The following is a 22,984-nucleotide window of genomic DNA, read 5'->3' as shown; positions in this document are numbered from 1 at the left end:
GCAGAAACCAGAGCCAAAGCTTGCTCAGCTTTAGAACGTACAGCCGAACGAGGGGGAGACAGAGTGAGTACAAATAAGGCCTTGATGCGCCTGGCTGCATATTTTTAAAGTCAGCAGGCAGCGGGCAGTCGCCCAAACAGTCGCTCTCAAACTCTAACGCTCAGCGCCTGCCCACCACTGCACTTTACTGTGTGTGTCCTATGTATTATTTTTACAGTCGCTCCCACAACAAACGGCGCTCGTTTTTGTAATAAAAATGTCATAAATCTTGATTTCTGCAACTAAACCAAAGAGCGTACGATAACAACAGGACTCAGTCTCTGTGTGCTTGTGTGTCTCTGTGTGTCTGGCAATATAACTGTCTATTTACAGCTGTGCATATGAAGTACATTTTATTTGCTTTTATTTATATGCACACGTTTGAACATAATTGATTTATATTTGTGTTTTAAAAGGAGTGTGAGTGAGGGAGAGGCAGACTAGGAGAGAGAAGCTCCTCAAGCGCAAAGCTTTCTTTCTTTCAAATGAACTTCCATATGTAAAAAGAGAGTATTCTAACTCAATTATAAGAGAAAGAGAGACAACAGCATATTTGCACTGATCGCTTGCTCTTAAGTGGTATCTTTTACCAGCGTCCAACTTCGTTAAAGAGGGAAAGCTATACGATGTCTTATTTATACAAAGACGCAAGGATAAAGAATTTAGAGCTTTAATACACATATGAAAAAGTTGAACTAGGAAAACTAAATTGAAGATTAAACCTTGAAAAAGTACATTATCATAAATCTTTCGCACCGCATACTTTGAGTAAATTATAATATAGACAAAAATAAATTAATTTACTCAGAAATAACAAAACATTTACATAATAAATTAAAATAAGTCTAAATTATAATAGTATATTATTATTATGATGAAGTTTTAATAATCCTCTAAGAGTTAAATCCCTCCAACTAAATTTGGTAATAGGATCTTTTCTTAAGGGAGACATAAACTAATCGTTTGGAGCACTTTGAGTAAAATATTTATAATATTTTATAATAGCTAAATAATAAACATTTTTAAAATTAGCTATTACTGGAGTTCTTGATCTTGACATTAAACAATCTCAAAATGTCTTTGATAAGTCATTAAACCCTAACCTAACCAGTCTCAACCAAAGACAATTAATTGTATATTGAGTCATTTCAAAATGTAAGTAACCAACGATATCTAATATCTAATCTAGTAAATATTATATTGTATTATACAAAAGAAAAAAAAAAAAAAAAAAAAATAGATCTATCAGCGAAAGCAATTAAACCACTTGAGTGATATGACCAAGTCATAGAGATAGATGAGCTCTTTAAAAGCGGAGACTCGTTTCGGGAGCTGCACATTCTCCGCCAACTTTTCAATATGAAAAGTTTAACTCTTTGCCTACTGCTGCTCGTCTGTGGCAGCTGCCTGTTGGGCTCCAATGTGAGTTGGGGAACTGCACTCACACTTTGATATTTTCTCTATTAAAAAGACTTTTCTTAATTTCAGGCCAACACTATCAATGACAACTCCGTCCACTACGAGGAGGTGGAACTCTATAGCGACGATGGCTTCATCAAGACAATGGAGAAAATTCTAATGAAAGTTTTGACGACAGTTCGCGGTGTCAATTGCACGATAAAAACCGTTGCTGATATTTTGATAGCAACCACAAAGTATGTGGACTCTATTGATGTCTGTGGCATGGCTGTGCCCAAAGAAGTGGCCAAAATTGTCAAATGCTGCAAGGACATCATCGCCATATGCGAGGATATCATTCATCTCAACAGCACCATTTGCGCCGCCGAGGAAAATGGCAAAATGACGTCCGGCAAGTGTTTCTGGAAGCTCTTCGAGGCCATCATGAAGTTGACCCGCAAGCTCAACACAGCCCTCAAGCTTATAGCCAAGCTGCCAGGAGACACAGAAGCCTGTTTTGTCGATGCCACCAACGAGGTGGTCGAGAGCTATGATAACTTTTTGCCAAATATCAATAAGTGTATCGACGAGATGTAGAACAAGTATACGATATGTGGATACTGAAATAGGAGAATATAAATTATTTTAAATAAAGCTAGAAAATACTTATTGTTAATAACAATAGAGTTATGTAAAGCTGCAAATGTTTGTTAAAAAAGCTAAAAGTTTTTTTAATAAAAAACCTTCCAGAATAATAACAAACCATCTAACAGATCATAAAATGATAATTGTAATAATATATTAAAAATAGTTAATTTGTTTGAGGGGTGTTATCTTGTGTTATCTATTGTGATATATTATATATATATATAAACAAATATATATTGGTCATAGCTAACCAATTTCAAGAGTGCACTGGGGTTTTCCCATATATAAGTTGATAAGAAGTCCACATATTAATTATCTACATAGCTGCCTAATTTATATTATTTCTAATCACAATCGAAAACACTATCAATGAAATTAATTAGAGCTCCACGTAACATAAATAAATAGCCATGATAGAATAGAATAGGATATATATAACTTCTATGGATTAAATTCAGCTAGAGGTTATAAAGGTTATGCAGTTGAATGTGAAATGTGAATTACATAAATTGATGATATGATAGTAGTCTGAAATTATTCATAAAATAGTTTTCCCAAAATCTCCATTATAGTTTAAGTCTATCACAAGCATTTTCCTTATCAAGCTGAAAATGTGATATGTGAGTTACATAGCTGAAACAGAATGAATTTGAAGGGCTTTAAATATTATGTACTTTGTATAGAGTATTAATGGTGTAATGAATAGGTATTACGTATGGGTATTAACTTTAGGTATATTCGAAATGATTAAGATAAAAATAATAAAATGAATATTCTTACATGCGCAATTGTAAAAATTGATATAAATTTAGGTACAGATCCATATATATTAAAAACATGACTCTATATTCTAGTAGTCTTGAGTTTAGGTCGTTGCATTTCTTGCTCTCCATATATTTATACTTTAAAAACATCGTCACAACTTAAAAACTTAGTTTAAACACGTTTTTACATATATAAAATAGTAAACTAATCGTTACATACACTGGCATGGAATACATTTTACAATTAATAGAAATATATATTTATGTATCTATATCTTCATTCGTATTTATCGAATCGTATAGATTTACATAGATTTACAATTACATACATATAACTAAAATGCACGCATTCTGTGTCCGTCGTGTGGCAGAAGATTTATCTTATCTTATCACAAGTGAACATCACGTCTCAATGATAGCTTTACAAATTACAATTTTGTTTAACTTAGATATAATAGAATAATTTAATTAAGCTTAAGTTGATTTAAATTTGTATATAAGTACGTCAGGTAAATTATGCAATCTTGTCAATTATTATAAAATTTTAGTTGTTTTTTTTTTTTCACTTTTCTTCTTCCACTTTGTTTTTAAATTAAGAAATTATCACAAATTGTTTTGTAGAGTTTTTTTTTCTTGATGTTTTTGTTTCATTTGTTTTGTCAATTAGAATTTGTTGAATTGTCAAGAATTCGTTAAGGACTCGCCCAGGATGTGTGCTCCAGCACATTACCAGTGATCCATGTCGCGTACGCGTTCCACAGGCGGATTACTGGGAAGAAGAGGAAATATATGTTATTTACATATTGAATAAATATAGTATTTAAATCGAAATTACGGCAGCATTCGGGCCATTGCATGCTTATGCAAAGGTGATATTTGCACAGCAGCGGAGGCTATGCTGGAGCCCGAGTCCTGTGAGAGGGTGCGCTGCATATGGTGCATGGGATGAGCGCCGACTGGACCGCCGCCCACAAACTGCAGCTGCTGCTGATGATGATGCTGATGCATTGGATGCGACGAGGCTGAATGCGACGTGTGCGGCAGCTGTTGGGCGCGGCGGAAGGGATGACGCCAAGGACTCTTGGGCACATCGCCCTGAAATGCCTTGTTCTCTACGCCGTTGCTGGAGACACCGGCGGGACTGCCGCGTCGCGGCGCTGTGGCATGCGGCTGCATATCACGCGCCTTGGAGCTGAGGCGACGCAAGATGCGCGAGCCGAGACCAGGCGGCTCCTCCAGACCGCGACTGTTGCGCGACTTGCGATAGCGAACATCGCTCGACTCCTCCAGTATGACATGGCGATCGTAAGGTGTGCCATAGTAGACTTCCAGCACAGTGGAGAACGTATGCGGCCAGACCAGGTCAATGATGGAGATCAGCACGCCGGCAATAAAGCAGAGAATGCCTGAGAAGGGAAGATGAATAAACGATAATCGAGCAAGCAAGGGGAGGGAACCGAAGTTGCCCACTCACCTGCAACCAGGACCAGCCAGAAACACCAGCCAAAGTGGAACTCCAGTCGTCCGCCCTCCAGAAATATGCACAATGGCCGCTGCGGCAACAGGCAGTGGTAGCCCACAGCTGTGCAGACGAGCAGGGCGCCCGTCAGAGCTTTCAGATAGGCCCCATAGCGCGGCACCGCCAACAGCAGCAAATTCATCAGCAGCCACGAGGCCAGCGAGGCCCACAGCATGATGCTGGCAAAGTAGCCAGCGGCACGATACTGACCACCCCACGAGAAACCCTCGCGACCCAAGCTGAAATACTCGGCCACCGTCAGTATGGGAAAGGGCAAGCCGCGCTGCAGAGCCAAGTGATAATTAGCGCTCATATCATTCGCTCCCTCCCAGCTGAAGCGTTCGTTGTAGTCAATGTCGGGCTGCGTCCAGTTGCCGATGGGAATGGCTGTTGAGCAGAGAGAGAGAGAGAGAAAGAGAGAGGGAAAAACATATGAGTAATAGCTATGTTGTGAGTCATGTTAAAGTTACAGAGTGCTTAACAGAGCTCATCTTAACATAAAATGTTCATGCAAATGAGTCCATGTTATAATTAAGCGATGATTTCTGAGTTTCTCACAATTTTTCATAAGGCAAACTAGACTGGACAGGAGAATGACAGTCACAGATTATGAGAGCGCTTTTAACATCACATAGCTTAATATAATATGTTAATCCCACTGAATATGACGAATCTACACAATCTTAACAAAACAAAAATATTTTTAGCTCTGACTATACAAAGAAGAGGGAGCGATTTTATTTTTATCAAGAATATCAGAAAATAAAATAAATAAATATTATTTGTAGCGGGTTTCTCTGTAAACTGTAGTACATTAAATAAAACAATTTAGATCTGACTAAAAAGTTGAAGGAGAGCTAAATTGGTATCTATTTTGAAGAAGGCAGAGAACTATAAATACATAAAATATTAAACAATTTTACAGATCTTTACTTTGAAAGATAAAAAGAATATAAATAGTAAATAAACTATATTTTAATTATAATCAATTTAAGAAGATAATGAGAGAAACTTAAAGAGGTTTTGCCAATTTATCAAATCTTAGAGTAAAAGTGTATATAGTTTACAATGCTACATCATCTTATTTCTTCAGACAAATATGTTATGAACAGAAACATTTTAGGGGGAATTTTAAAAAACGTTTTAATTCTTAAAACTTTTCCACTGCTTATAAAATTAATATTTTCTATTAGCTTTTGCTTCCTATTATGCAAATTAATAAATGTTTGAGCAAAAAGACCAAATTCGATGGAAAGCTTACGAAGAACACACTTGAGTCATCTTGTATTGCGGTTTATAAATATTCTGTTTATATTATTTTAATATTTTAACCGACCTGTCACTGAAGTCTTTTTGACTTTCGAAAAAAAAAAAAAAAAAGATAAGAGGAATTTGCCGTCTTTTACTTCAAGCTGCCGTTAGAGGAGATCGTCTTCTTTACTCGTTTTCTTTGACTTTATTCTTGTTTATTTTTTGTTATTATTCCTCTTCTTTTTACTTCTTGCATATTTTGTCACTCGGTGCCAGACACTTTGGCAACGCGCGCGTCTCTACAACAAACAACATACCGAACAAAATTAAAATCATATATCATTTCAGTTTTAAGTTTGGAGTCTTTGGTGACGATGATGATTATGATGATGATGCTGAAGACCCCTTTTAACTGTTAAAAAGTAACACCAAAACAGCTTTAAAAAAAAAAGAAGATTAATGGCTTGCATAAACCCAAATGCTTTCAGAATTAAAAGCACAAATTGTTTGAAAATCAAAGAGCGTGGGCCGCAGCCCAAAAGATCTTTCAAAGTTTCGAAAGGCAAAATCTTTAAATTAAACCGATCACTGATTAGGTTTCGCAATGGTGCGGCTGATCAATATATATATGTATATGCATATATATTTTTTATATTTCTTCTGATCTTCTTCCGATTATTCAACTCATGTCGCACTTCAAGCTTAAATCCAATTATCATATAGTCATAACTTTGATATTCAAATATAACTTTATACAACGGAAGATTGCAAGAGTTTTTTATAGGAGCAAAGCAAATACAAAATATTATTCATAAATTATGCAAATGTAATGCTAAACTAAGTAAAGAAAAAAAGCAAACAAATAAAAATTAATTTTGAAAATCAACAACATATAGAAGAGGTAGGTTTGATTAGTTTAGCAAACTCTAGCATTGGGCTATACAGAGAGCCTGGAATCTACTTTTATAATTGACTATTACTTATTTGAATCCCTCTCGATCACTCACTCATTCTCTGTATATTTCCTTATTCTCTTTTTGTTGTTTGCTCAAAATCTGTTTCTAAGTATAGAATAGGATGAAGAACCCTCTTTTTCCCGTTTCAGTGGCTCTCTCATTTTCGTTCCGTTTCTGTCCCTCTATCTCTCTCTTTGTATTTTTCGTTCCGTTCCCGTTCCTCTCTCTCTATCTCCTAGCTTCTCTACCTATATCTCTCTGTTTCAATCCCTGTGTCTTGGTATGTCTGTTTTTGCATCTTTCAGAGAGTTTCTATTCATTATCCCTCTCTCTCCTATATGTTCCCCCTCTTTCTCGTTCCGTTTCTGCCTCTCTCTGTTTCTAACTCTGTATATCGGTTTCTCTATTTCTCATCCATCATTTTTATTCTATTTATTCGCCCTCTGTCTTCGTTTGGGTCTCCTCCCTCTTTGTTACTCCATTTTCCTTTTCTTCAATGTTTCTGTTTTTCACTTTTTCTATTTCTTTGTCTTTGTATGTCTGTTACTCTATGTCTCCCTCTCAAATTCTAATTATTACTCAAAGTCTTTATTCCTAATCATACAATTAAATAATATTGTTGCATTCTTCAGCTAGAACTTTTGAAATATCCCTCGCGCGATCGCACTACTAAATTGGTAGCTGTTCGAAAGCGCGTGCGTTGTTGTAAACCGGAAAATGTTGACGAATGTTAACAAAATATGCAAACATTTGTTGCTGTTGCTGTTGCTGTTGCCATTGCTGTTGCTGAGCAGCAACTGCAGCAATTGATTATGCGATGTTGTTGTTGTTGCTGCACTTATAGGCCGCTCACTCGGCTTGGCTTGTGCTTAGCGATTGCTGCTGCTGCTGTTGTTATTGTGGTTATTGTTGTTGTAGTTATGTAAGGTTAGCTTGAGCTAGCGTCGAGCCATTGACAATGAATTGCGAAGTGCGAACGAAGCCAACGAACGTGCAACGTGTGGGCCGCAGCCCGCCAGCGCGACAAGCTGCAATGCGTTGCACACACGTTACGCATACGCCGCGTGGCCGTCACTTTGACGCTTTGCAGCTAGGCAGCCGAGCAGCTGCAACAATTTCCGGCTGCGACAGGAAGTGAGTTTTTCAATTGCTTCTCATAACTGCGAAGGTTGCGAATTTGTTGCCGCTGCTGTTGCAGTTGTTGAAGGTGTTGCAATTGCATAGTTGTTGTTGCTGTTGTTGTTGTTGAACAGTTGGCATGCCAGGTTGCGGCCAGGGTCTGCTTGTCAAATGAACCGTTAAATTGTAGAGCCTATCAAGTTGTTGTCAAGTGGCCATTCAAGTGCGTGTCAATGGGCTTTTCAGTTATTAATGAACTACAAAAATGCCTTTGACAAATCTGTGCTATATACCCAAGTGCCGCAGTTCATTAAGAGTATATCCGTTCCCTCTGCTCTCTATTGTATATATACATATATATGTATGTTTATACCTTTCACATTTGCTGTATCATGCGCCTGCCCCTCGAGTCCGATGAATATCTGTATTATAATAACGCTCTAATCCCCCAGCAACAACAATTAGCATTGCAAATAGTTCAACAAATTGAACCGGTTGAAGGCAGAAGAGGAAGAATAAAACAACTCAGTTGCCAAACCCAAAAGCAAAGCAAAGCAACGTGTTGAATTGCGATTAGCCACTGACTGGGAAATCATATCAATTCGGCAGTTTAATGAATTTTTATGATCGATCGCAAACGCAGACGCTGCGTAGACAATTTTCGATTGGATTTTCCTATTTTGGGCGCAAACGAAAACCTTGGCGCGAGTTTAAGGCCGACTGAGAATTGGCTGTCGACAGCTTTTCGATTTGGCGTGACGTTTTGATGTAATTGTCAATTGAAACGAATGTAAACATATATATGTATGGAGAGACTCGTATATTTTGTTCAAATCTAAACAATATTGGAATTCGGACATCACAATTGGCAGACACAAATTTTATAAGCGGCTTACGCGGCGTATGAGTCACATTACAAATGATAATCAGTATCCGTTTCTTATGAGCGTGGGAATTAGGTTCGCAAATGCTCGTTTGAAATTCATCAAAGTCATGTATAAGATGTATGAGCAGAGTGTGAATGAAACGTTGCCGTCCTATACCCTACATTAATTGGCACCAATGGGGCATGATGAGAGCAGAAGATATAATTGGGTACATAACAGAAGCAATCATGTATCTAATTACCCAACGCTTGTTAAATGAAGAAAAATATGAAATAAATAATACTTTCTTTTTAGTCGATAATTATCGATAAGTAGCCATAATTCATCGAATATTAATATCATCGGCAATAGAATATTTTTAGGTATTGTTATATTATTTATACTATTAAAAAACTTTCTCAAATTATTATTTAAATAATTTATTTAATATAATATTACAATCTATATTCATAATTTTTAATTAGTATTTTATACACTATTTTTTTTTTTAATTTTTTTTTTTATAAAAGAATGTGAACGTTTCTTTGCTAAAAATTTATATATTGTAATTTTATGTTATATTTCCAAAACGTTTTTCTCAAGTATATCTAACCCTTTGATCACTTCAAACGTAACAAACGAGATAATTTCTGATTTAATCAGCAAAAATAAACACATGTTAAAACAAAACAAAAAGAAATAAACATATAGCAAGCGCTCTCATTAATTAACAGTTGCCAAAAACTTCCTGAAAGTTGTACTACAAAAAAAAAAATAAATAAATAAAATAAAAACAAAACAAAAAAACAGTAAATAAACATCGTCGACAGAAAAAATAATTAGAGGCAAGCTAAGACCAACAACAAAAAATTACCATATCTGCGGCAATAAAATTGATGTTTTCCTATTTGACGCTGCTTGTGGCACAGCGCGAGGCAGCAAAGCAGCTCGCGCTTAAGTACATACAGCAAGGCAACAACAACAATAGCAGACATACGCATAGCAACAACAAACAATAAATAATAATTGTTGTTATGACTTTTCATAATTGTGAAGTGATGATTATGCTGATTTCTGTATGTTGACTTTGCTGCCCCTCTCAAGTGGCAAATGGCCAAAGGGGCGGCTAGAGGGAAACGCGGGTGGGAGTAGGCGTCACACACACACAGACAGGCACAGCATACAAAATTTGGCAGCAGCTGTAGCAAAAATGAATTAATAATCAGTTTTTGTTTTTTTTTTTTTTCCTTTTGACAATAGACCAAAGGCACACGACAAAGCGACAACAACAACAACAACAACAGCAATGATGAAACACTAGAAACTTTAACAACGCTTCCGAGCCGCCTTCTCCTCCTCTATGGACTCTGCGTGACAAATGTGTGTAAAAATAAATAAATGTTCCGCATCTGTCATCGTTTTGACAACTCTCGAGTGCCCCATGTCCAAATTCATAGTCAATGCTCGCAAATAGAACTTGACGATTTTTTAGAAAGAAATACAAACAAAGAAAAGTCAAACAAAAACTAAATAAATATTTAAATAAAGCAGTATTTTAGAATTCATTTAGATAGCGTGGGCGTGTTCACTTTAAGTGCTTGGCAATAAATAGAATTTGAATTTACTCATTTTTTTTTTTCTAAATTTGAAATTAATCTACAAATATCTAAAAATAGAAATCTCTATATCAGGTTGAAGATTAATTTCTATAAAGAACATATATATTAATCATGTATATAGGCATATTTCTCTGAAAATCTACAATTAACCTGTTGTTGCTTAGGAATATTTGTTCACAAGTATAACCCTTCTATGCAATTCTCATTAAATTGAAATGATTTTTGCATGCTTGTAGAATATTATTTTTGTCAATATTAAACTGTGGCTTGAAAATATTTTTAATTCATTTTTCATTTTTTTTATATATATATTTATTTATTATTATTATTTATTTATTATTATTATTTACTTATTATTATTATTTATTTATTATTATTATTATTATTATTATTATTATTATTAATTTTTTTTTTGTTATTATTTATTTCTTTTTTCTTCTACACTAGATTTACTAAAGTATTTAAAACTATTTTAAATGTTTCAAAAGTAGATCAATCCAATTATATAGCAATTAAACTCTGCAATCTGACTTTTCCATTGAAAATCAATTTCTGCTATACAGTGTGTATTTTATCATAACCCTAACATTTTTCAGAACAATTTCCATAAATATTTTTCATATTTATCTCTTTGTTTGTTTTACTCTGCCGTACATATAAATCCTTTAAAAATTCTAAGCCATATTGTTCAATTAACATCAATCAAAGTTTCAGCGTTTCAGTGTTTCCCCAAACGTTAGACAACTTCTATTGTTCACTTCGATGCATTATTGTATTTCGAATGGTGAAAAAACTCGTTTGCTTAGTCATTTGACTGTAGCTTGGCAATCAATAGCCTGGCTATATAAGGTCTCAGCAATTTACGGGCGCCCGATCGGAGCCATTGCAACTGAACTGAAGCCAGGTGCACAATATAAAAAAAAAAAAAAAGACCAAATATAAAACTCTAAAGAACAAATGCCTCCAAATATGGCGGCTGATGGAGCGTGACACACACCCACGATGTGCAAGGCAATGCAATATCTAACCTCCTGCTATATATCCATAAACATATAACAAAAAGTGCAGCTAAAACAACTTCAATAAAGCCAAGAAAATTGCCTCCAAAAATACCAACATAAATACCAACATCATCATCACAATCATCATCATTACAGTCATCATCGTTGTCATTATGATATTGGCAATAGTAATGGCTTAGCCGCAATCCAAATTATTACACACAGACATATGATATTAGGTAGGTGAATAAAGACTTTTGACTTGACATTGCATTAAAGCGCTTCAATTTCAATTTCAATTTTAATTTGAATTCAATTCGAGGGGCCATAATTAAGTTGTCAGCTTTGGCCTATGCTGAACTACTCAATATAATCAGCCTGCCAAAAATTGACATACGCAATTATCATATTCAAATGCAGTACTAAAATGGTATATGAGTAAAAAGTACGGAATACTGAAAGATACCCTATAACTAGTTGCACAGAAAATCTGTAGGCTATGCAAATGAACTTGGCAAAGATCTGCTTAAGCACTCTCAACATATCATAGGCCTCACCAAAAATACTAATTCAATCAAATCTCAACAAGTACAGGGTATCTAAGACCAACTACATAAAATACTTGAACACTTGGGCTGTCTATTTGTCAGTAAAATTGAGCAACTACGCTTGCCCTTTTGGTAAGCGACGCCCACAAACTGACACTAGCCCACAAATACGCACACACACACGTAGCTACACCCACACACAAACAAGTAACAACAAGAAATCACAACAATGCCAACTCGAAACAAACATGAAGCACTTTTGGCAGTGTTTATTTCGAAAACTGCTACTGAAACATTGAAAGACAGCAAAGGGGTCGGGGTAAATGCACAAGGGGGAAAGGAGGCACAGGCTATAGAAGGTAAATGGGTGCAGAAAAATAGAAGTTAGTAGTAACAACCAGCTAACGTGAAATCTGTATTATAAAGTAAAAACCAATATGGAAACCGACATAAACGTCGGCCAGGCAAATTGCATGCAGTTAAGTGAGCTTGAGCGGAAGGGGAAAGAAAGGCAAATACTCTGGCAGACAGAGATAGAAAGGTGAAAGCAGATCGAACGGAATCCAATGAAATTCTAAAGGGAGTTGGCAAGCAAGGAAGTTGGTAGAGCAAACTAATAACTTGAAAATACGCTGGTATGCATATAATATATACATATACATGCATACATGTATATATTAGCTGGAGAGAAGCAATTGATATTTGTTGGTTTATTAAATATATTAGGAAACATTTACATCTGTATCTGTATCTGTATCTGTATCTGTATCTGTATCTGTATCTGTATCTGTATCTGTATCTGTATCTGTATCTGTATTGTATCTGTATCTGTATCTGTATCTGTATCTGTATCTGTATCTGTATCTGTATCTGTATCTGTATCTGTATCTGTATCTGTATCTGTATCTGTATCTGTATCTGTATCTGTATCTGTATCTGTATCTGTATCTGTATCTGTATCTGTATCTGTATCTGTATCTGTATCTGTATCTGTATCTGTATCTGTATCTGTATCTGTATCTGTATCTGTATCTGTATCTGTATCTGTATCTGTATCTGTATCTGTATCTGTATCTGTATCTGTATCTGTATCTGTATCTGTATCTGTATCTGTATCTGTATCTGTATCTGTATCTGTATCTGTATCTGTATCTGTATCTGTATCTGTATCTGTATCTGTATCTGTATCTGTATCTGTATCTGTATCTGTATCTGTATCTGTATCTGTATCTGTATCTGTATCTGTATCTGTATCTGTATCTGTATCTGTATCTGTATTTGTAGCTGTATCTGTATATATCTGTATATCTGTATATCTAGGTATCTCTGTATCTATCACAATTTCTTAATCAATCTCTACCAAATAGAGCATTCAGACTTCGTTCAGCTAAGCTAGGCAACTGCAATACAAACACATTTACATACATATACACATAATAATACATATTTGCTGTCTGTTAAGTTTATTGTTATAATACGTTATTTATAAGTTGTAGCTGCATCTCTTGGCTGAGTTGGTTGCTTTAACATTTGACCAGGATTACTTCGATTGGCATGGCATTTTGAATTGATTTACTGCGTCAGCTTCAAACAACCATTTCACCTTTTTTTCTATTGTATTCAAACCTCTTCTGCTTGCTGCTGTTGTTGTTGTTGTTTTCGTTTGCTCGAGTGCACGAATCAATGAATGAACAAATGTGCGATTGAGTGAGTGACTGACTGACTGAAGCAAACAAACAAATGCGAATATGCATGAGTATCTATCTATATCTATTTGTGAGTGTGTGTGTGTTTGCTTGTGTCTGTGAGTGTATAAGCCCAGTTAAAAGGCAGCGCGTCAGCAGTCACTTGTGCGAATATTTCCGCAGGTGTTGAGTGGCATTTCATAGGATTGTTGTTGTTGTTGCTGCCGCTGCTGCTGCTGCTGCTGCTGTTGTCTGTGCGGGAATCGTGACATGCAGCTTGTCTTGGCACTTGGCCATAGAGCACAACACAAAATCAAGAGCCGCGCTGCCTGCTGACGTCACACCCTCAACTCGGCGGTATATCTATTTATATAGAGAAACACATATAAATAGTATTTGTTTACGACTTCCACGACGGCAAATCAATTAGCCAGGCCCAAAACGTACGCAGTCAAAAGGCCAAATTGTAAATTGCAACTGCAACAGTTGCTCCAAACGTACAAATTTAATTAAAATCGTTTTGAATGCCGATTAAAATCTTGAATGAAAATTGCTCAATTGTTGCCGCTTGCGACATATTCGACTTGATGCCGATGCCGATGCTGCTGCGGCTGCCGCTGCTGCCGCTGCTGCTGTTGGCTGTTCGTCGTTTATCTTCCGCTTGGCATCAGCTGGCAAAGGGGCACCACAACAACAACAACATCGCCCTAGCTTGGGCTATATATCTCTGCTAATGAATTACAAAAACAAAATCTTTTTTTTCTGTTTTTTTTTTTTTTTTTGGTAATACATTCATAATCATAAACCAGTTGGCAACAAAAGCCATTCAATCAACAGCACGAAAAGCGGGCGGGCCTCATGGAAGTTAGGGCTGCTGTCGATGCTGTTGGTTGCTGCTGCTGGTAGCATTTGTGGTTGTTGTTGTTGTATTTAGTGCTGCAGCTAAGGCTACTGATTTAATAACTTTTCAACATTAAGTGAATAAGTTTTCATATAACCCATCCAAAGACAGTTTATCAAAATGTGACGAGGGCAGATCAAAAAACAATTTTTTTTTTTTTTTAATTTAAAAAAATATGTAAATTTTAGTGTGCGTTGAATGGTTTAAAATCATGTTTATGCTTTTGATTATTATAAAAAAATTTCTTATATATTACTATTGCACATATATATAATTTTTTTTTTTTATATATATTTATATTTTTACCTTTTTTGCATTATTAAAATTTTTTAATATTGAGTTATACTATTAAATTTAAAAAAAAAAAAAAAAAAAAAAAAAAAAAACTATTCTACAATATTAACAAAAAAGTAAGAGTGCTCTCAGCTGGGCCTCCCGACTACGAAATATTCTAAACCCATCATTTTAAAACTTCTTTCTTTCTAAGTATCGCATAAAACAACGTAATCTATCGCATATAAACGCTTTGCTTAATAAGTACTTTATTTATTTATATATTTATATTCATATCCCAATTCATATTCATGTTCATATTGTCATCTCACCTGTCAGTGTCACATTGACGTGCATCAGTCCGATGTGGGTGCCGATGCGGGCGGGCAGTTTCTCGCGTGAGAATGCCTTATATGGTGCAATGATTGTTGCATGTGCCACATGCCACGCTGAGCCCAGCCGGGTAACTGCAAGTGACAAAGAAGAAGAAGAAGCAGAAAATTAATATGGAATTAACATAGCAAACGGCACGGCAGACAGGTAAATACTCACTCAGTATGACTAGACCCACAAAGAGACTCAGTGTGACCGTCGAGAATGTTGTGAACTTCTGTGAATATGAAAACGAGATGTCGATTATAATGAGATGCTCAATTTACACGCACGTGTGAGTGTGTGTGTGTGTCTGTATGTGTGCTGTAAGTGAAACGGTAATTACATAAGACGTAAGCGTTTTAAAGCCAGTTATGGCCAACGACTCTGCCAATTGGTTGACTAATTGAATAAGCCAGCCACTCAATTGGCCAAACGAGCTGAGCGTTTATTGATGGAGGAAGGGAGGAGGCGGCGGTAGAGAAGCGTGAAAGAAAAGGGCGCGCCGGGCAAACAGGTTAAAGACTTATATCTGACATCTATTTGAAAACGTGCCGACGATTATGATTACAGCTGTCACTCTTAAATACGAAACGTAGACAAGACGGCAGCAGCGTGAGAACTACGTGTAGCAGCCACGACCCAGAGACAGACCAGACCAGCCCAGCCCAGCCCAGCCCAGCCCAGCCCAGCTCGGCCCACTCTAAGCTATTATTAAGTTAATTAAAGAACGTAAGTGATATATAAAGAACAAAACTGGTTCTTTGGCATTGTCATAATAAAGTCAAGTCAAGTCCTTGGCATGCCTATAAACTAGTTCGAGGAATTAGAATAAAAACTAAGCTTTATTTGAGTTCTAAAACAAAAACTAGCAAAGGCAAATCTCTTAACAACAATTTCCTGTAGAGCTCGTTTCATAATTCTATTTCAGAAATTCTATTCAAATTTAAAGTTCAACTATGAAAATATGATAAAAATACTTTGGCTAAGGTTTTATAGAGTAGTCCAATTTCTCCTTTTTACACTCACCTGCTTACGCACACCCGGAAATATGACGAGGAACGCCACATAGAATGTGGCAAAGAGCACTGAGACAGCCACAATGGAGACATCGCCTGTGACGGGTGTTCGATTTGAGAATGAATAAAGCGTTGGACCGCCATCGTCTCGAAATGCGTCGAACCAGCCCTTCATGCTGGATATATTTATCCTTTATTCAGCTGGTGTCTAAAAGAAAAAATTATAAAAAAATAAAATACACATAAAAGTAATAATTATTTTTTTAAATTTTTTTAAATGTTTTGCAATATCTTGTAAATATTAGATGTGAGCTCAAGAGTCAATTAAAATGCGGACTTGCATATCTCGCGTGCGTGCTTAAAGCAGCGATGCTTAATTAAGCCAAGACCAAAGACTAAAACCACAGCCAAACACATCGTGGGTAGATACGACTTATTACTATAAGCAACCGCAAGATATATAAAGAAATAGTTAAGTTTTGCTCGTTCGAACTTTGAATACACTACCAATTGCTATTCTGCAACAACTAAGACGAGAATAAAGAGTTTCAAAAAAGATGTATCCAAACCAAGTAACAAGAACAGTAAGCATAGGCATTAGAATTGATAGAAAACTAAGCAAACATTTATGCAACACGACAGCTTCGCTAAGCAGAAACAAGGGACGTTTGATCAATATGGTTAAGAGTAAAATACAGCGAATATTATGGCTAAAGCACTTTCAGCTACTTCAGTCTAGTCAAAATAATTTAAGTCTTCATGATGATTAATCAACGAAATCAATACACATCAGAATAACCACTCCAATCTTATTCTTTTTTGTTAATAACCAATATATTTATATCATTAATGAATATTTATTTTGTATATGTTTCATTAATTAAAATATTAATTATTATTAACAAAAAACTGTTAACTACGATTATCATTACTGATATCGTAATGTTTATACTATCATTAACATAATCAATGTGATTCTTACATTATTCGAATTTTAATTATTCTAAATAATTATTATATTATATATTTAATTTATATATTATATTATTCTTTTTTTTTCTAATTATTTATTCTTCTTTACCGCTGTTTTGCGACTGAACAGCTCCGCTCAGCAAATAATCAAATGCTAGAGCAACCTTAGAATTTCACTCAAAGAACACGAAGCAGTCGCTCGTGTAGGAAGGGTGATTTCACTCAACGCAATGTCAAACACATCTATATACACATCTACATATATGCCTATTATTCTTAAGCACATTAACATTACATACACCTTATAAAAGATCAAACGTCTAATCTACTGATTATATATATTCCCCTCTTAATGTGTTACATATTTCATGGCACACATAAGAATACCTACGGTAAGAGTATATCAAATATATAAAGGCCCGTTGCCAATTGCCAGATGCCAAGTAGCAGATGGATTTGCACTTTTACGGCTCGAAACGGATCGCTTTGGTTCGTGACTAAGCGTTTAGGCTGCAGATAGACCTCAGCAAAGAAAACCGCGAACCGCGAACAGAAATATAGATGGCAACAATGACTGAAGCTGACTTATAGACAAGTGACGGGCAGCAGCTAGCAGCAACAGCAACAGCAGCTCAATGCAACCAATCCAGCTGCTAAATTAGTTAAATAAACAGAGGGCAGCACAGTAAAGCCCCCCGCTAACCGGAAATGTAAAGCTAAAGTCCATATAAAAATATGAAGCAAGAAAAAAAAATACTGAATTAATACCTAAACAAAATAAAAAATTGAACAAAGGAATTGAATTTTCAGCACTCGGAAAAAAAACCAAACTTGTTAAAAATAAGAGATTTGAAAACCAGAAATGCCTAAGACTTAGAACCGGATTTAAAAAACAAAACAAAAGCCATGGCGGGAGGGCTACAGAAGAGCAACAACAATAGATAGAAATAGCAACGTCTATAATCATCATCAGCTGTTGCTGAGAATGACGTAGTCAAAAAAGTTATAATTAAGTGCCGATCAAATTGAATAAGTGAATATTAATAATGCCTTAAGCATAACGAATCTTTAAATACTCTAGCCAAAAACCGTCCTATACTAAAGTAACGAACCATATCATCTGCCAGACTAACTAAAATTTAAAGACTTTCGTATTTCTTCATCAGTTTATTTTCGTTTTAATTTTTAAAATTCGGTTTTTAAATCGCTACACAAAAATCATTAAATCAAGGCGTTGTTTGGTTAAATTCAATAAGCCCGATATTTGGAAAATTTTATTAAATATTTATATATTTTGAATAACAGTTAAATAAATAGATAGATAACCTTAGCAAATTAAACTTTTTGATCATTGCATAGACAGGCGTTCATGATGAACTTAAACTTTATGACAATCTAATGAATTCACTCCATACTTAACTCAATGGCCATTCTAAAAATTAAATTTCAATTAGCATTTATCTTGTTGGAGAAACAATAGACTTAAACAATATATGTATATATATTTTTTTTATCCATTGAAACGGACGTCGAGCTTATAAAAGGCGAAATAAAGAGAATTGCGCATACGCAACGTGTTACGTATGCTGGCACGCGGATGTAAGTAAAACTTTTGTTATGATTGAAGTCTTCAAGTGTTTAAGTATCAGCGCATCGGGGTTTTTCCCTGTCGGCGAATACATGTTCTGACTTTGTGAAAGTTGCAGACCCGGCGCGCCCTGAGGCCAATCAGTGCCAGCGCCACTTACAGATAGAGAGTTTTAATGAAGCAACAGATGGGCGAAAAAAATAAGAAAGAATTGAACATTATAGCTTAAGTTTAATGCGCTCAGCATGCGGGCAAGTAGAACTGTTATACATTGTAGTCTGTTATACTCAATTGGAGGGAATTAAACACTAAGGCTTAACTTGAATGTACTTAGCGTGAGCACAAGTATTGTTATTATCCGTTATACATACTTTGTTATAGTCGATTTTAAATTGGTAATATTGTGTTGGGAGACTATGAAGCAAATATGGAAAAAAAAAAGAGAAAAACAACTTAGCTCCTCCTTAGAAATTTCTGATTGGATTCTATCTTCTCTTAACATTATTAGTGTAATATTTTCTAAGTTTTTATAATCGTACACACTTTTAAAACAAAATGAAGTCCCTTCCTCAATTCTACTCAAAAGTTTACTTAGTCATCTTTCAGGTTTCAACAAAAGCTAAAAGTTTTATCTAAGTCCTCTACTTAACTGTTTCTATACTTTCAAGATTCCCCTCAAATTTTTCTTAGCGCTCGAACTGAATGCGAATCGTCTATCTACTTTTAACTATAGCTGAAAAGTAAGAAAATTGCATTAGACTTACTTAATTTTAAGCATGCATTTCTAATATGTATATCCCAACGATTAAATTGATAATATCTTTAAAATGTGCTTAAAATTTCTTTCAGTGTCTCAATTAATTATCAATTCCTTAAGCAAAAGTTCACTTACCAAACTTGTCAGTTAATACAAAACCGGCATATAAATATCGTTGTTTGTTTTTGTATTCGTTGTTTTATTTGTTTCTTATTTTATTTATTTCAATTTTGATTTTTTCACTAATTTATTTTAATTTTTTGTTTGTATTTTTATAATCGTCTCGTAAATCCAATTCACAATTTCGTTCAATTTTTAATGCATTTAAGTAATGCGTCGGCTGCTACTAAATAATATCTAAGCAATAAAATTAACATTTATTAATATCAATTGATTTATTGATTGCGTTTGATTAATGAAGCACGACGCACACGGACACACACATACACAAAGTGCAAAAACGATCCATGCTAAATTATTGTTTTTTTTTTTTTTTTTGTTATTTTTTTTTTTAATTTTTTTATAATTTTGTATCCGTTGTTTTCACAGCTTTTTACATATGTTTGCAAAATTTGGGATTTTCTCACTTTTTATATTTGTTTTGTTTCTATTATTACTTTTAGTTTTATTTTCTACTTTTTTTGTTGCACCCACTTGGCAATTGTTGTTGTTGTAGTTTGGCACTGCTTGAAACCGGTTTTTGGCTTTGGCTAGTCGACGTCGCGCGCCTTAGCACATAAATTGCATTTTATTTTAAAACCCGGTAATAAATTGTTTCATTTATAATTAGAATTTTTTACAAACTGACACGAAAATTTTAATAACAACACCAACAAAAATAAAAGATAAATAAAAAAAATATGTGTGTGTAAAACGTGAAATCGAAAATTTCATTGGGGTGCCTCATATGTAGCTCTGTCTGTTGTCGCTGCTGACCTTCGCATAGTTGTTGCAGGAGCTGTCGCTGTCGCGGTCGTCATCGCAGTGAGCGCATTATTAGCTCGATTACCTAACAACAAAAACAATGCAACTGTCGCTGTCGCTGCTGCGGCTACAGTTGTGGCTGCGGCTGCGGCTGCTATAGCTGTCGGCGTCGACGCTGGACTTGGCACCAAAACGTAACACGCGACGCCGCAGTGCATGTGGAAATCTTAAAGCGCATTACGTTATTACGTTATTTACTACACAACGACTTAACGAAAGAAAAAAGAAAAAAAAAGCTTTGCGTGTGCCTGTCAACCAGCAAGCAGGCAACAACAATGGCACAGGCATTACAGTTACAAAATGAAACCGAAACTATGCGATGCCAGAGCAAAGAAAAAGCAAAAACAAAACAGTAGCAGCAGCACAGCAACGCCCCAATGAGACACCAGCAGCAGCAGCGCCAACAGAAGCGGCATCCAATGCAGCTAGTGCTCACTCACTCATTCACTCTCACTCTCACTCTTACTCTCTGACTCGCACTCTCGCAGCATGCTGCTGCAGCTTTTCAAGTCCAACGAAAGTGAAATTACTATTGCTCTGCTCTTCTGACTGCCGCTCAGTTTGTCTTTGTATTTCTTTTCTTTTTTTTCGGTTTTTGGTTGAGGAAATGAAGTAAACATGGAATTGACATAATCAAGACGCGGCGCGTACTGCAAATGCTTTAAAAGCTCTGTCGACGTCGCCTTGCTGAATGCGTTACAGGTTTTTGTGTCGTGCCGCTGCTGCTTTTGCTTTCTGTTTGCTTTTTGCTTACTGCTGTTGTTGTTGTTGCTGTGTGTGTTCAATGAGCGCTGGTGCGTGTAAATATGTAAGAGTCGCCTTCAACCGGCTTTTTTTGCGATATGTTTTTTGTTTGTGTGCCTAGTTTTTGGCTTTTTGCTTTGCTGCGCTTTTTGCGCTGGTCAGTTTTGGCGTGGGTCAGTTACATGTGTCCGCACAGCACATAGGAAATAAACAGCAGATGAAGTAATATCGACAGAAACATTACAGCAGCAGCACCAGCAGCGAGTGCAGCAACGCACCTTAAGAAATTGTCGTAATCAAAAAACGCAGCAGCTACAACAATAGCGATAAATGGGCGTCTGTCGTCTGTACACACCTGATGCATATATGCATAGACACAGCTACAGACATCACACTGAGAGCGATTAAACGGTAAAGTCTACAATAGAAACTCCAACAAAAGAGCACACACACAAAAGCAAAGGGAAAACGTGCATAATAATACGCTGTGCAAGTAGAGCGAGAGCGAAAGAGACAGCCATATGCAGACAGAAGCTACAAAGTTCTCGTGCTAACTTTGAATGTTTCTCTATTCGTTGCTGGTGTCTTTATGAGTTTTTAATTTGTTATTTTAAACTTTTTTTTTTTTCTTTTTTAATTATTGGCATAGCTTTTCGTAATGCCTAAATAGAATAAATAAACGATGAGTCGCTATTGAATTTTGATTGTATTTAGTGGGAAATTTTATGACGAGTTTTGTTTTTTTTTTTTTTTTTGTATTTTATGATAATTTAGCCACTTTTTATAACAACATCTTTTTGTTTATTATTATAATTTGCGCAACTTTTGTAAATTTGTATATTACAACACACTAGCAAAAGCATTTGCTCTTTTTTCTTCCACTATTACGTCAAAGATTTGCTCACTTTTTTATTAGCTCTGATTATGTGTAATTTAATTTTATTGCCGTTAATTGCTTTTGCACACTTTTTTTGCCCAATTTTCACGAAGATATCACATTTTTTGTACAAAGAAAGACGACAACAAAGCATAGCTATAAATTACTAGAAAGAGGAGCAGGCCAAGTACCGTTATAGTTTTATCTTTGCTTTTCGTCAAATTAAAAAATATTTAGTTGGATTTTATTTTCGATTTTTAGTTTTAGGTTTAGTTTTATTTTTATTTATTTTTAGTTTGCTGATTTGAATTTAGCTAAGCGCCCGGCGCATGGCACAAAACACAAAAGCATAAAACAAACCAAAAACAAAATGAGCACAGTTTTTTTTTTTTTTTTTTTTTTTTTTTTTTTTGATTGTACGTGTTTTTGTTGGTTAATGCGCCTGCGCGCAACGTTCGCGTCTTGTTATTATTTACTTGCGCCGTCGCGTCCGCATCAAACGCCTGTCGTTGGCAAACTGAGCGTCGTTAAGTGCTGAGCGCAAGACAAAATACACACAGTGAGCGAGAGAGAGGGAGAGAGAGGAGAGCGCCAAAAAGCTTTTGACGCCACAGTAAAGCTTTTTAGCACAGTGAGTGTGAATTTATGCTCTAATAAAATTCAACAGGCACGAGGGCTAAACTCCTGCTGCTGACTAAGGTGGACCTTGTCAGGCCATTAAACGAATGCAAAGAATGCGAATAAAAACTCGCTCACTTTGAGACGACCTCACAAACAAATCAAATTTAATAAACAAGTCAAGAATTTGTATTAATCAATAAAAGGTAAAAAAAAAAAAATCACAGCTGCTGTCACACGAAAATTAAAAATATATATATACAAATAATTATATGTACATATACATATACATATATACATATATTTATAACTGACAGGTTGGTAACATCTGCTAATTGAATTAGCATCGAAATGAACGAAGCTTGTGCATTGCATATAATTAATATTTAATTTAGTAATTGAATTTTTACTACCGACTACCGTGCTGCAGCCTCTTTGATCTTAACACTGTTGTATATATATATAC

The 22,984-nt window shown here is 35.5% G+C and overlaps 2 protein-coding genes across 12 annotated transcripts; one reads left to right on the top strand and one right to left on the bottom strand.

The window, feature by feature from the left end:
* The first annotated feature begins 1,270 nt into the window (after positions 1 to 1,270).
* LOC108609489 (uncharacterized) lies at positions 1,271 to 2,205 on the top strand. Its single transcript, XM_018001209.2, has 2 exons — positions 1,271 to 1,461; positions 1,528 to 2,205. The coding sequence occupies exons 1-2, from the start codon at positions 1,399 to 1,401 to the stop codon at positions 2,032 to 2,034; spliced, it is 570 nt and encodes a 189-aa protein (XP_017856698.1). The 5' UTR covers positions 1,271 to 1,398; the 3' UTR covers positions 2,035 to 2,205.
* Positions 2,206 to 2,949: 744 nt separating this feature from the next.
* Positions 2,950 to 22,470, bottom strand: mol (dual oxidase maturation factor 1 mol). Of its 11 annotated transcripts, XM_089465883.1 has the most exons (9): positions 22,377 to 22,393; positions 21,929 to 22,066; positions 19,431 to 19,652; positions 15,989 to 16,186; positions 15,140 to 15,197; positions 14,920 to 15,054; positions 4,324 to 4,755; positions 3,685 to 4,255; positions 2,950 to 3,618 (listed from the first exon to the last, which is right to left on the bottom strand). In XM_089465883.1, the coding sequence occupies exons 4-9, from the start codon at positions 16,151 to 16,153 to the stop codon at positions 3,576 to 3,578; spliced, it is 1,404 nt and encodes a 467-aa protein (XP_089322009.1). In that variant the 5' UTR covers positions 16,154 to 16,186; positions 19,431 to 19,652; positions 21,929 to 22,066; positions 22,377 to 22,393; the 3' UTR covers positions 2,950 to 3,575. The 11 variants fall into 11 exon arrangements, with proteins under 11 accessions (XP_089322009.1, XP_089322008.1, XP_089322003.1 ...); XM_089465882.1 differs by lacking the exon at positions 21,929 to 22,066 and having other exon boundaries at positions 22,377 to 22,470; XM_089465877.1 differs by having other exon boundaries at positions 21,929 to 22,436.
* Positions 22,471 to 22,984: the final 514 nt, after the last annotated feature.

Source organism: Drosophila arizonae, chromosome 3 (genome assembly GCF_054131065.1).
Source record: "Drosophila arizonae isolate 15081-1271.41 chromosome 3, UAZ_ARI_1.0, whole genome shotgun sequence".
In the NCBI taxonomy this organism is placed as follows: domain Eukaryota; kingdom Metazoa; phylum Arthropoda; class Insecta; order Diptera; family Drosophilidae; genus Drosophila; species Drosophila arizonae.
This window is presented reverse-complemented; position numbering and strand designations above follow the sequence as displayed.